Genomic DNA, 15,404 nt, shown 5'->3' with positions numbered 1-15,404 from the left:
CATTTTAATGTTCCCATACAGCATTTCACTCTATCAATAATTTAATTATCTGCAAAACTCACTGGAAAGTATAGGATCCTGTCTTTCAGTGTTCATACAAAAAAAAGCAAGAATGTAGGAAAGTAAAACATGACGATGCAGAAAATGTAATTAGTAAAGTACGGACCCCCTCTCAAGCTGGTCCACAGTGACTGTAATGGTGAATACAACCCAAGCATTAAACACGTCAAGACCAACAGGAATTTAACCCAACAAACCTTTTTTTTGCAATTATTTTAGACAATTTATTTGAAAAAAACACATAGAAAAAGGATCATGTATAAGCCTTGAAATTAAAAAAGAACAGTTTGGATTTAGCAACGCAATTTTTGAAATTGTTAGTAATAGAAGTACTAAATACAGTACAAAATTCTAAGATTTTACACATGACTTGTCTAGCTGTTCTTTGTAGTCGCCATCAGCTTCATCCTCTGCGAGCTTTAGCCTTTACATTAATGATACATGTTTCTACATTGTTCTATAAAACGTTCTATATAATAAAACATTAAGCAGTCACAGCCAACAGCAGAGTCGTGTACAAAGGAAAGACGAGGAGACCACATCCCTTTTCACTGGCACATCGATGGACGTCGTCAATTTCAGTTTCAGCAGCAAATAATCAGCTATATTTTTTTTAAAACATATCTATATATTATATACACACATTTTATTTTCACGCACATATTAGAACCTGAGAGAGACATGCATTTAAGTAGCTTGTGCTTTAAGATAACGCTGTTCGTTTGGAACCTTTCGGAAAAGGATAATACTACAGCGAAGCGACAGACGCAGTTATGGATCGATGGACGGAGTCCAATCAGGGAAAATGAAAGATTTACAGGCTAACACTGAAGCACAGTGGTTATCAATGTGTCACGCTAAGAACTTCATTTCACATCATTATTCAATATCAGGGACTTGCCGGTGACATTTTGCTAATAGCGTAAGGTAGTTTCCGGTACTAGAGTTCTGCTTCCTGTCTGACTGACCTAGAGAGTCCCCTCACTCACCGATGTGTCTGAAGATACTAGCTGAGTTCTCCAAAGGCCAGCTTTGCTTCATTAATACACACGCATGACAGTAACTAACTTCAGTGACAACATGTCATTGAGCTCAATAAAAGTTCCCTCCGTCAATCATTAAAGATTTTTTTTTTTTTCTTTTCATTTTTTAAAATGTTTTCCTGGACCAACTGAACTCCATCACTTGCTGGATTATGTTGTTCCATCAGCCTGAGAGGAGTGAGAGGCAGTTTAAAGATTAAAATATGTTGTTTCACATAATTTGTAAACATCCAAGCAAGACATACAGCCCGAAATACTGATCCATTTAAAAATTAGCTGACAAATGCTGAAGGAGATTCGATTGCCCAGTGATAAAGAGACTGAACTCAGTGAGCTGACAGAGTCAGGATTTTCTTTTGACAATAAAACATTATATCTAAAATACTAAAAGTACTATTGCACAAATATTGAATTAATGACCTCTTTTAAGACCATTTCAGATTATGCAAGCCGTTAGAGGGAAGCCTGCCCAGATTAGTTAAAACAGACTGGAGATTCACGTCGTTTTTCCGTTTTGCGATGAGGCACTTACAGCCAGCCCAGTTCGGCAGTGAGGACCCTGTAGGCCGTGGGATAAGCTATCCGCTGTTTTTCTAGGTGTGTAGTGTTTCAGTTTTGTAGCTGAGTGTCTCAGTGACTCCAAATCTACACCAAAAGCAATACAAAACTAGGTAGTGAGAGTCTAAAATTCCTTAGTGGTGAAAAATCAGAGAAGTGCATGATAAACCGCAGACTAACACGATACTGAAATAACATTGTGAATATGCCAGCGGGAGGGCTGCCATGCTTTGCTAAGAGTGCAAAACAGGAAGTGATGCAGCGCAGCTAAACCCATCTCACCCTATTGCAGTTTGCCCACTAGGTTACAGCATAAAGGATTGAAAAAATTGCGTTTAACGGAATGTAAGATTAACAGCACCACGATACCATGTTCAACACACCCTGATCAGGTAAATTAAAACATTTTCAGACATTTTTGTTTTTTTTTTTTCCTCAGAAAAACTATAAATGCATGCAAAGCATTCCCATTAAGCATTGCAAAAATAAGGTGATTTTCATTTGCTTGTCTTGTTTATATATAAAGAATTTCATTGAAACTGCCAGTAGAGTTGAATGCGTACCTACAATATCTACAGTTAGGAATAAATTATGATTGTTAAACACTTAAGGCAAGTTAACTCACAACAGCCTATGTAAACTATCAAATACTCCAACAGAGAAGGAAACATGGACCGAGTACCTTTCATTAGAACCCTCATTCCACAATGGGACTGGACTCTGGTGTTGTGGATAAATAACTGGACTTAAAAACCAGTATGCTGGAGATTTCAGTCTGGCATTAACATCCGAATACTGGGCACTGAAAAGTGAGTCACAAAGAGCGTGCGGTTTCCCTTCACGGAGGCATCCACTCAGCACATGCAAAGTAATTTAAGGAAAAGCCTTTTCGGGATATTGCACTTCTGCTAAAGCCTGGACAGTGACGTCACTGAAATGTCACTGGCCGTTTAGCCTCAGGCTGATAATGAAATGCGAAGCAGAGAACTAGGCCTGTTCTGTGAGACGAAAGAGCTCCCAGTCACATGGCGCTACCCCAGAATGGCTCACCAGTGGTTGTCTTTGGATTCTTTTTTGGTTCATTTCATGATGAAACCTGCTCACCACTCCAGAGCTCAGCACACATGGCGGCGGATAGAAGAAAGCTGCATGTTAGCCACTGCACAGCAGCCCATGGAGGCAGCATAGGAAAGCCTAAAAGCCAAACACTAATGAAAGGAAATAAAACCAGTATTTGCCTGTACTGCCTTGTGCCACACGGCCATGCAGTTCTCGCGAGGCCGTTCTCTGCTTCTGGCTCATTATGTTGTCACCATACAGATTGCAGGTGCATCGTTAGACCGCTCAGTCTACAAGCATGCTGGGAGCTGGAACGCTGTAAAGGGCGGCAGCCATTTTCCCTCTCGGTCCCTATTTTCCAAATTCTCTTAGGCTTTTTAAATAAAAAGTTAGCTTTTTTTCTTTCTTTTGCCAGTAGGGGCCCCAAGATATCTGGCGTAGAGAATCTATTTTTAATGTGTCTTATTGTTTTTGTGCGGATTGAAATATGAAGAGACATTATCTAGCCAGAGAGTGCTGATTGTGAACAGCGACGGGCCTGCAGGTAACCGTCTCACAAGCAGGCTTAAGGAAATCACCTTTGGCTCACTACTAATTGAGGCAATTAAGTTACATGCGCATAGTGCATTTACTAATAACTTACATGAAAAATAATAACAAATAAAATAGCAGCTTAGCGGCTGTTACAGATATCGGTTAAAAGAGGGACGCGGTGCTGCTTCACTGGTTCCATGTCCGATTTTCCTGACAGCAAAATAAGCGAGATACACACACATATGCACACACACACATTGTCCAGTGCAGTGATGGGTCGTCAGCCAGAAATGTAAATATGACCCGCATGCTTACTTCTCCAAAAAAGCAGAAAGATGGCGTAATGTTAGATTTGTCTTATGGTGAAATTTTGTTAGTCCATCAAAACAAACAGCTACCTTTTGCGAGTGTGGGTCCACTGCCGGTCATATTTACGTTTATGGTCCGCTCGACACATCAGATGGACGGGGAAAGAAAAGGCAGAAAAAGAGCAAAAATAGACCGAAACCTCAGACATACCAACACGAGACACACTGGCTTGTCAACACACCAAAAAAAAAAATCACTGATGGCTTTTTCTCCTCACTTCAAGTGCACTCATACTCTTCATGCACTGATCTAAGATGTTGTTTTCATCACCGAGTCACGTGGCTCTCTACCAAGACGGCAGGGCAACATCTGGGGCAACTGGGCACCCCATAATATGCCCAACACTAGGCTGTCTCCTTTTCTAAAGTAGTTGTTTTTATTTTGAAACAGATAGAACGAGGCGAACAATGGGAGCTCTTCACGAACGTACCACATGCATTTAAAAAGAAGGAGTTTGACTTTACGACACGTCTCTGCTTGCGGACTCTGCGGCGATGGGATGGAGACAGGCCACTGATCACTATGGGTGACGGAAGCGATATTCTTCTCATCTTACCGGTTCACAGAAAAAAACCACGCTGAGTGTCCCAGCTCACAGAACAACCCAGGGTAATCTGCATCCCTGCATTCCTGCATCCCTGCATTCCTGCACGAGATAGGTGCCATTGACCTGAGTCATGGCTAGCCCTTCTGTTGCCACCGGTCTTTCCACAGGTACCCCATCAACCGAATAAAAGCGGAAAGCTCCCCTCATCTATCTGAGGATGAAGAGCTCATCTTGGCTTTTAGCTGCACACTACAGGCCATTTCACCCACCCTCTTCTCCCCCTCATCATGCCTCGAGTTCCAGTACAAACCCCCTACCATGTCCTCACTCTCACACCCCTGTCCTGTTGTTATCACTCCACCATAAATACATATATTTTTGTCCAAGACGGTTCAAAACACACAAAGGCATAAGCTGTCGCGATTCCACTAGAAGAAGCAATCATGAAATCCAGAGGCATCATATATTCACCCGAAGCAACAAAACAACGATGTCAAAACCACTAAGACTAGTCAATCAATGCAGGCAACCAGCTTTTTCGTTTATCTTCTCTAGGAGAAGCTCAGGAAATCTGTGAGGTGCATGATTGCATCCTACACAGACTTGGGACTGCATGCTTTGGATTCCATGTATAGTACCTTTATCATGAAATAGCTGTGTGAAGCATATCAACCTACTTCTGCTTGAACTGTCTGGGCTCCACCCCTCAACCATCTCACCAACACCCTTGGTACCTGACAACCATCCACCTTTCCAAGTGTTTCTTCGCGCTTGCTATGATGTGTGCTTTTTTTTTTTAATTTTATTTCAGCTTCTATTATTTGATTGGCTCAGAAGGCAGGGTCAGAAGTGGTGAGGACTGGAGGCGTTTGGCAAAGCGTCCGAGGGACGGGGAGGGTCCGGTGGGCCCGCGTCCAGGCTGACACGGGCCTCAGCTATCAGGCATCAGCTGGGTCTCGATGTCTACCCGGCAGATGGGGCACTTCCTGCTTGTGGCCAGCCATTGGTCCACACAGGCTTGGTGGAAGAGGTGCATGCAAGGTAACCTCCTGACGGAATGAAAAAGAACCGTGAGAAGGATCAAACTCCTGTGTGTCGTACCTCCACACTACTAGGACAAACCAAAACCTTGACAAAACAAAAGCACTTAAAGATAACCCTTGGCCCTTTTTCCCACAATTATGATATGTACCTGACATCTTCTCCATCCTCTAGCATTGACAGACAGATGGTGCATTTTTCATCTATGTCCAGGTCTTCCTCCTCCATGTCTATTTTCAGTTCCTGGAGTCTTCTCTGTAAACACATCATCAGCACAGTCAGTCTTAAAGTCACGTTACACAGGCGCAGGGACAACACAGGGTGTGTATAAAGCAAATTAGGTCCCGTCGCGACACACTAAACACTCACACACTTGCGATATTGTTTACAGCTTGATGAATAATGGAATGTTCCAATAAAGGCACCGGCAGAACACAGAGAATTTCAACACTCTCTGAGTAAACTGAAGATTTTAATTTCCTCACTTTTATATAAGTTTGATTCTGCAGCCTTTGCATAAACTTGCTGCTACATGGGAAAGGTCCCAATCTCCTGTCATGCAAAGACCTGAAATCTTCTAAATTCCATCATAACTTAAACCTAAATCATAGGTTATGTAAAAGATTCATTGGCAAGTTTTGATATCTGAACAATTTCCTTTCATACGGCAAACGGTACTTAATCTTGTCTTTTACATTAAGGAATGTATTTAAAAACCCAAATTTCATCTAATAATGATTACTGGGTGTGTACCTACACATCCATGTCCAAAGCACACATATTGCCCCTTAAAAGGTCAAATTCCTCTTTGGACTTTGCTACCAGGGGCATACAAAATGTCATCTTGGGCCCCCACCCAATCTTATATGTAATTTCACACATTCTGGGCCCCCTGAATCTGCCAGAGTATCCATGGCCCACCGACAGCCCTGTTGCAACTAATATCACGTCAAGCTTGATTTCTCCCTGTTAGGTTGAAGAAACTGTTATTAATCATTTTGTTATCACTCCTGTATGATCAGCAATGAATGTAAATATGTATATATATTATTTTGTTTTCCCCTAGCCTCATACTTTAGATTATATTAATAATAGCATTCCCACCTTAGCAAAACCAGAACTTTCTCTCACCTCCCTATTCTGCATGACTCTTGCGCCTCCCACTGACTATAAATAAAGGAGTCAAGGGGAACCACCCTTTGTAACACATTCTGCTGTAGTTTGCATTGCAGAGAGTGTGGGTACCCTTGCAAGTAAAACTGTAACCTGTGTGTGTCTCATAAATGTGGAGTTGGGGTGGAAACGCCGGGCGCTTTCCCCAACATAGAATTTGGTCCTTCGAGCCGGATCCGAGGAACCCCGAAGACGTCTCCAGTACGCCGAGAGAAGCGACACCGAAAACTGCCGGCAGTCACTCGAAGACGGGTGCAAGAAAGACCTGTGATGTGAATTCGTCATCAGGCCGGTGGTTAGAACTGCGCTCGACGTCTGGTGATGTCTGAAGGACCTCGGTGACGGAACAGAGAGCACACTACATAGGTGAGAAACACGGCACCTAAGTGAATAGGTGGCCAAGTGAGAGATACGGCACCTAAATAAGTAGGTGGCCAAGACATGCATGTGGTTGAGGTTAGCCGAAATTAACCGGGAGAGAAAGTAGGCGTTATTGGAAATATATATATTGATGTATGTGGATGTGTTTTTATAGGTTTTAGATTAACCTACACGATCCACCCTAAAAGCAACAACATACTGGTGACTGAAGGATAAAGGACGGGTTTCATCCCTGAAAACTAACACCGCTGCTCTAATAGTGAGCAGTAGAAGGCCGTGTTGGTGTCCTCCTGAGGTCTCATGCCAGGGACTTGCTTTTAGGATTTTTTATGTTTTGTAGTGTATTCAATAAAAGGTAACAATGGGAAAAAATCTGAGTAAACAAATCAAATTAGAGGGAGATGAGAAGTTTATGGAAGGATATAAACCAGGATCAGGACAAATAAGTAGTCAGAGATGGAGGAAAAAACATGGGTTTGAAGGAAAACTCCATACTCCAGACATATTAAAGTTACAGGGAAACTTAAAACTGGAGATGTTACAGACTACCAATAATAAAAAAGGCCAAGATAGAAAAAAGGAATACGTTTTCTCTGATGCATGGTTAGAACAGAGTAAACTAAGAGATAATAAGAGACGACAGAAAAAGGGAAATAAGGAGAAAAAACTGCAGGTGGCTTTAATCACACTAGACGAAGAAACGGCAGCAAGACCTTCTGCCCCTCCAGCTCCTCCACCGCCCCCACAAATTCCGGTGCCTGCACCGGCGCTGGTTCCAGCCACAGATAGACAAGAAGCAAGGGGGGGGGTGGAACCATCTCGCATGTTAACTCGAGGGTCTGATCTCTCTCTATATCCTGTAAAAGATTTGGCCACAGCTAAAGTACAATGGCATCCAAAAAATAACACAGAACAAGAGGAGGTAGAATGGCAGTGTCCCCTCGTAGAAGTGGCAAACCCAAATCGAGGGCCAAATAATGCAGGACCCGAAACTATGTTAGTATATAGACCCTGGACCGCTGAGGATAGAACAGCGGCTTTAAAAGGAATACCCCCGGTTGAAGAAGGGGTACCCGAGTTTTGGACTGCCATCCTAGAATTACAAAGTAGTTTTCATTTGAACGGCAGGGAAATGTACCGATGCCTAAGACAGTTGTTTACCCATAAATGGGGACGTGTAGCAGGCGACTTCACTGGACACGGTGCCAATAATCAACCCTTAGCACATAACTCGCAGGAACTCATACAAGCATTACAACACCTGCGAGAGAGGATAGACACAGTCTTCGTGAGACGTGCAGATTATGGGCGAATAGCGCAGTGCAAACAAAAAGATGGAGAGGAACCTGAGGATTTTATGGATAGGATGCGAGTGGTGTTCAGGGGAAATTCAGGAATTCCTCACGACGAGGAAGACGGAGGAGTGTATCAGCAACAATTAAAACGAGCTTTTGTCGCAGGCCTAAAGCCTGAATTGCGAAAATATCTCGACAAACATTGGGTACATCAGAATACTGGCTCAGTCCAACAAGCCTTAGAATATGCCCAACACGCACAGAAAGCGCAGAAACAGCAAAAGACAGATACAATATTCAGCGCCTCTGACGTGGTAGCGCTAGTGCAAACGAACCCTCGGGGACGCGGGGGATTCAGAGGTAGAGGAAGAGGAAGATTTAGAGGCCGAGGAAGATTTAGAAATAAACAAACAGGAGGGTTTTCACAGGAAACAGAGTGTTGGACATGCGGGAAACCTGGACATTTAAGCAGGGACTGCAGGTCAGGGAAGCGACCATTTAATCCAAACTCCACCGAAAATGACCAATGACCCTCCTCGGAGACCCCTGTTGCCGACACTATCCGAGGTGAAACAGAGGTCATTTTAAGGGAAGAAACGGAGGTTACCTTACAAGACCTCCTGGATGAGGAAATAGATTTGCAAGCAGTATGTCAGCTATTAGCAGAAAGGCAGTGGGGAACTTTGCCAAGTCGGAAATTAATCATAAATGGCAAAGTATACGAATGCCTGTGTGATACTGGAGCCTGTAGGACTGTCCTAACCTCCAGTCCTCCTGAAGTCACATACTCCTCATCTGTCATAAATATAAAAACAGCAGGAGGCCAAACAGACAGTCATCAGCTAACAAACCCAGTTGCAGTAAAAGATAAGGAAACTGGGATTGAATGTCAAGCACAAGTGTTAATAAGCCCTTCTTGCCCTGTCAATCTGTTAGGCCGTGACCTTATGGTACAGATGGGCATTAGTGTAGTTGCCACAAACTCTGGCATGAAAGCAATCATAAATGAGGAAGCCTATGTTGTGCAAGGAACCGGAGCACCACAATATTACTGGTCACTGGACCTAGGGGGAACTGCACAGACACGAGAATTGTTGCGAAAAACTAGAGAAAAGCAGTCCCCTAAACAAACCCAGTTCATGCCTGACGATGCCTTACACGTCACTATGTGGTACAAAGGCACCCCAGGACCAGATTATGCCTATGACAAAATGTTTCATGTCCTTCAAGACACTTGTATTACCTTACAACATTTGTATGTTAACTCCACTACTGGCTTTTCTGCTGCCTCAGTCATCTTATCTAATAAACAACAGGCTGTGTTCAGAGGGGAAACACCACACGTATCTCTATCAAAATCACCTCAGATGCAGTGGAGGGATGTAGAGATGTTCTTACGAGATTCCATGCACAGTTACAATGACTACCAACCCGTACCTGGCTCCTGTTGGAGCTATGACAAAAAACACAATGTGTGGCGGTTCCCTTTGGGATGGAGAGTTCAAACCACTCTCACCACACACTTGCAGGACCCAACCTGACAAATTTTTTCTGTTCTGGAGGGGGGATCATGTCCAGATCTAGATCGCCTCCCGGAAGGGTTGTGGTCGTCCTCCCCCACTGATGTAGGACTGGTAAAGGGGTTCCCACCATACAAAGTAATTGTGAAATCAGAACACCGCCCGGTAGTTAGACAATACCCGTTAAAACCTGAGGCAGAGAAAGGTATAGCCCCTGTAGTGCAGGATATGTTGGCATCAGGAATATTGCGAGAGGCTCCTGAGGCCACTTGCAATACTCCTATCTTCCCTGTCCAGAAGGGACATACAGGGAAATGGCGCATGGTGCAGGATTTAAGACCAGTTAATAACATAGTGCAACACGCAGCACCAGACGTGCCCAACCCGCACTTATTGCTCAACTCATTAACCCCTGATTAAAGTTACTTCTCAGTAGTTGATCTCAGTAATGCATTTTTCTCAGTACCATTGCACTCTGATTCTCAACATTTATTTGGTTTCACCTATAAGGGAAAAAAATACACATATACTAGACTCCCTCAAGGGTTTTCAGAAAGTCCACATGTATATACCATGGCCCTTAGATATTCTATGAGTACCTGTAAAATACCATCCCATAGTGAAGTGCTACTGTATGTAGATGATATATTAATTGCTTCAGATACAAAACAGCATTGTAAGGAAGCCACACTGTTGGTGTTACAGCATTTATATGATACAGGACATAAAGCATCAAAACAAAAATTACAATATTGCAGGGAGGAAGTTATATATCTTGGACATAAACTCTCCCAACAAGGTCGATCATTATTAGAAACTAGAAAACAGGCAATACAAGAGGCACCAAAGCCAAAGACTAAACAGCAAATGATGTCCTTCTTAGGACTTTGTAATTATTGCAGAGAATGGCTACCTGATTATGCTGCACTCGTTCAACCTCTGCAAACCTTAATTTATGGGAAAGACATGGCCTTAAAAGATAAAATTCAGTGGACAAAAGAAGGAGAATTGGCATTCACAAACTTAAAAATGATGCTACAAACAAATGTGATACTTGCCTTACCAGATTATCAACAACCATTTACCTTATGTGTTGATGCTAATCAAGGTTATATGAAAGCGGTATTAACACAGCCGTTCGGGACAAAGGAAAGACCACTAGCATTCTATTCTAAACGATTAGATGCAGTAGCAGCTGGTTTTCCACAATGTTTGCAAGCATGTGCAGCTGCTGCAGAAGCAGTAAAATTATCAGCAGAATTAGTGTTGTGTCACCCACTCACCCTGAAGGTGCCACATTCAGTTTCATTAGTTTTACTGCAGACGCCGCTTCCGTTCCTCACACATGCTAGACATCTGACCTTAGTCTCACTCCTGCTTTCACAGTCAAACATTACTATACAGCGATGTGGTCCTCTTAACCCTAGCACCCTTCTTCCGACAACGGAAGATGGAGAGCCACATTCGTGCAAAGCAGTTGTGGAAGAGCAAACAAAACCCAGAGCAGATATTTTACAGACCCCAATATCAGATTCAATGGTTGTTTATGTAGATGGATCAGCATCAAAAAATGATATGGGAAAAAATAAGGTCGGGTATGCTGTAGTTACATCCACTGAAGTGTTAGAGGCCAATGCACTCCCACCTGCTTGTTCAGCACAAGCGGCTGAACTCTATGCTGTAATTAGGGCATGCGAGCTATTCAAAAATAAGTCACTTACTATATACACTGATAGTCAATATGTGTTTGGAGCTGTTCATCACCATGCAAGAGTGTGGAAAAATAGAGGTTTTAAAACATCGCAGGGAACGTCTCTAACTCACACAAACTTACTACTTAGATTATTAGATGTTGTACAATTACCGACTCGCCTGGCACTGTGCAAATGTAAAGCACACCAAACCGATGCTTCCACAATAGCTAAAGGAAACAACTTTGCAGATAAAACTGCCAAAGAAGCGGCCCTGAAACAGCCCACCTTATCAGTGGCAGACATTCTTTTCATAGATAGTGATGTGCTGTGTGATGCACAGATTCATGCTCCTAAAACAGAAATACAGAGTTGGATCAAGAGAGGAGCAATACAGCAAGGGAAAGTTTACTATATGAATGACAAGCCCATCCTACCAAAAAACTTATACAAAACAGCTGCCTTAGTGAGCCATGGAAATACTCATGTCTCAACAGGAGGGATGGTACATATTATCCAGCAATACTTTTATGCTATACATTTTTCTGATTATGCAAAGCAATTTTGTAGAACATGCTTAATTTGCTGTAAACATAATGCACAGGGTAACATGAGACCAAAACGTGGCCAGTTCCCTGTAGCTGAGTACCCGTTTCAAGTTGTACATATGGATTTTATTGAATTATCTTGGTCACAAGGGAAGAAGTACTGTCTAGTCATTATAGACACCTTTTCTAAGTGGGTAGAAATATACCCTGTAAAGCACTGTGATGCAATGACTGTTGCAAAATGTTTGGTAGGCCATTATTTCCCTACTTATGGCATACCTCATATTATAAGATCAGACAATGGGACTCATTTTGTAAATCAGACCATGTCCCTTTGTTCACAAGCATTAGGTTTTACGCTTAAGAATCATTGTGCTTATCACCCTCAGAGTGCAGGCTTAGTGGAGAGAACTAACGGCACTATTAAAACAAGGCTCAGAAAAACAATGGAAGAGACAAAAAGGCCATGGCCAGAATGTTTGTCTCTAGTAAAATTGTGGATGAGAATAACTCCCATTCCTGCAGGATTAACACCTTTTGAGATAGTGTACGGAAGGCCGTTTCCCCTAGCAACCGAAATGAGTGATATAGGGAAAGCGGACAGAGAAAATACATTGGCTAATTGGATGCGAAAGTTGCTATCATCACAACAAAAACATAGCCCCAGTAGTCTGCCAGTAAATTCTGTTTCTAACCAACAGGATAACTTGCAGCCAGGGGATTGGATCCTGGTCAAGGTCCTGTTGCGGAAGGAGTGGAGCACACCCCGGTGGGACGGTCCTTATCAAGTCCTCCTCACAACACCAACAGCTGTGAAAATAGCAGAACGACCTTCCTGGATACACAAAAGTCACTGTAAACCCATCAAGCCCTTATCAGAGGCCTCAGCGACAGAGTAGCAGTGGAAGTCCGCTACAAAGGCACAGTAACCAATAGGGTGCTGCTGTCTCAACCCGGTGAAGAAAACAACTGAACTGCACTCTATTAGGATGGCTCTGACGGGGTGGGGATGTGGTAAGGTGACTCTAGGGGTCATTCTTGTTGTAGGACTTGTATGGTTGTCCTTGCTCCCACTAGCTCCATTGCAACACCTACGGCGATGGACCCATGACGACTTCCATCTGCGCCCGTTGCCTGCTCACACCCGTTCATGAAGAACTACTGGTATCGATATGTACATGACACTGTAACAGCAAAAAATGTGACGAATTGCTATGTTTGTTCTGTGATGCCTACTCATAGTGAAGGACCCACTGTATATGGAAAACCCATGAATATGTCCCAGGCCAAATGTGCTGCATCTTTTGCAGGTATAGGGTACCAAAGTATTGTTTCACTTATATTTTCTTTTGTTTTGTTTTTTATTTTGTTTTTCTGTTGTTTTATAACTGTTATACCATGTTTGAAAATGTTTATTAATCAAGCTCTTAATGCTGCTTTTCGGACACACAGTACAATGTTTCTCTCCCTTACTCAGAATATGGAGACAGAGCCTGTTTCCAGCGATAGCGATGAAGAAGACATGTAATTCATAATGACGGCTGAGCCGAAAGCACCCGTGCAGGGCTTGGACCTGAAGTAACGGAATTAGATGGTTTTCTATGATAAACAGGAGGAACGACTCCTGATGGTTTTCTGTACTCCACAGTTAGGATGATGATGATGTGATCTAAATGACAGTTGTACTGGAAATGCTTTTGCAACTTGTACAATACTGATGTTTTTGATCATACTGTCATGATAAACAGGAGGGACTGTTAGGTTGAAGAAACTGTTATTAATCATTTTGTTATCACTCCTGTATGATCAGCAATGAATGTAAATATGTATATATATTATTTTGTTTTCCCCTAGCCTCATACTTTAGATTATATTAATAATAGCATTCCCACCTTAGCAAAACCAGAACTTTCTCTCACCTCCCTATTCTGCATGACTCTTGCGCCTCCCACTGACTATAAATAAAGGAGTCAAGGGGAACCACCCTTTGTAACACATTCTGCTGTAGTTTGCATTGCAGAGAGTGTGGGTACCCTTGCAAGTAAAACTGTAACCTGTGTGTGTCTCATAAATGTGGAGTTGGGGTGGAAACGCCGGGCGCTTTCCCCAACACTCCCCAAGTTGTGGATCACTGGATGGCCACTTATAAAATATGTGATATTCCTTCAGGGGTTGCTTACTTATCGATGCCAGGTTTCGCTGATTTAAATGTCAAAGCTGTCATGGCGGAAGCTGGCCAGCTGGTTTAGCTAAATCAGAAGAGCACAACACAGATAAAGTGATCTAGGGATTCGCTGAATTACTTGCAGACATTTGTTCCAGCCAAAAGCCTGTTGCCAAAGAGGCAGATGTGTATATATTTTATGTTTTACATTTCAATTACTGTCCAAAATCAAAAATCTGCTAAGATCTTCTATAGCAGAGAGCACTATGCTGGGATTTTGTCTCTGAATGAATGTTTAGATTCACTGTCTTGTCCTTGTAAAATGTACTATGCTACTGATATAAAGAAACACAGAAATATATCAAGGTCCACATGGACTAACTGAATGCTGATTTTGGCACTATTGAGACGACTTGGCCACTTAAGTTTGTCCAATGGGCTTCAATTACACTGCGTTTCATCAATCTGCAGCTTAAAATGTCCTATTTCATTCACGCTAATGGGCTGAAGATACTGGTAATGACTTGACCCCCCCCATATCTCTATTTTGTGATGATCTTTCAGCGAACTTGAGAGCATTCTCTTGACAGGTCTTCCTGATATCCTTCATTAAAACATTAGCGGTGACCAAGGGGTCACGGTCTTTCATCCATCCTGCAATTTCCTATTTAGTACAGGCTCTCAGCAAGCCTGGCACGTACCCCAGCTTTATAGGGTGCGAGGCAGGGGATGCTCTGGAGGAGATGCCAGATCATCACTGGGTACACACTCACACAAAGAAACACACACACACATACACACACACACAGTAAGAACAATTCAAAGACACCATTTGACCTAAATGGCACGCTTACAATCCAACACACCCTTGGAGGTGTGACGCTGAAGTACTACCCACAGAGCAACCAAGCCACCCAAGAATCTTTCAGCTTAGATGAAAAAATTCATTCATGTTCTTAGTGCTAGTTGTGGCACCATTAGCTTCAGTCCACCTCTCTTAGCTGAGAATGGCTTCTTTACAATTTCCTTTTAATTTATTCCTACAAAAATGCAGCATCTCAACTAACCATGAAAGACAGGCCTATGAAACAATGCATTTCCCACATCTGTTATTCCATGAATGCTAACTGAGATACCGTGTACATTTAAAGGACAATGCTTTGTTTTTCGTTTTTTTTTCCAGCTAGGCCCAAAACTAGCTGATTATAAAATATCATAGGTAACTTCATTTGGTTTCAGAAACTGTGTTCGGCCATTGTGAAATGGATAGATAAAGTCCCCTTTCTGCTCACGGCTGACTGAACGAGCGCACGTACCTTCTTGTACTTGTGAGGGATGGTGAATCTCTCTATGGTGCTCTGTGCTGCTCCGCGATTCATACTCCCAAGCCTGTCTTCCAGCTGCAGGAGCTCCTGAAGAGA

At 42.7% G+C, this 15,404-nt stretch overlaps 1 protein-coding gene across 2 annotated transcripts in view; it reads right to left on the bottom strand.

Moving 5' to 3' along the window:
- The window catches only part of rnf165b (ring finger protein 165b), a 28,175-nt gene continuing 12,771 nt past the window's right edge, over nt 1–15,404 (bottom strand). For both annotated transcript variants that reach the window (XM_048995382.1, XM_048995388.1), the window contains exons 6-8: nt 15,300–15,395; nt 5,363–5,466; nt 1–5,219 (exon numbers count right to left, since the gene is read on the bottom strand). In XM_048995382.1, the coding sequence (XP_048851339.1) occupies nt 5,102–5,219; nt 5,363–5,466; nt 15,300–15,395 (318 nt within the window). In that variant the 3' untranslated portion in view covers nt 1–5,101. The remainder of the gene's footprint in view (nt 5,220–5,362; nt 5,467–15,299; nt 15,396–15,404) is intronic.

Source organism: Brienomyrus brachyistius, chromosome 2 (assembly GCF_023856365.1).
Source record: "Brienomyrus brachyistius isolate T26 chromosome 2, BBRACH_0.4, whole genome shotgun sequence".
Classification (NCBI taxonomy): Eukaryota; Metazoa; Chordata; class Actinopteri; order Osteoglossiformes; family Mormyridae; genus Brienomyrus; species Brienomyrus brachyistius.
The sequence above is the reverse complement of the archived record's forward strand: the minus strand, read 5'-3'. Positions and strand labels throughout refer to the sequence as shown.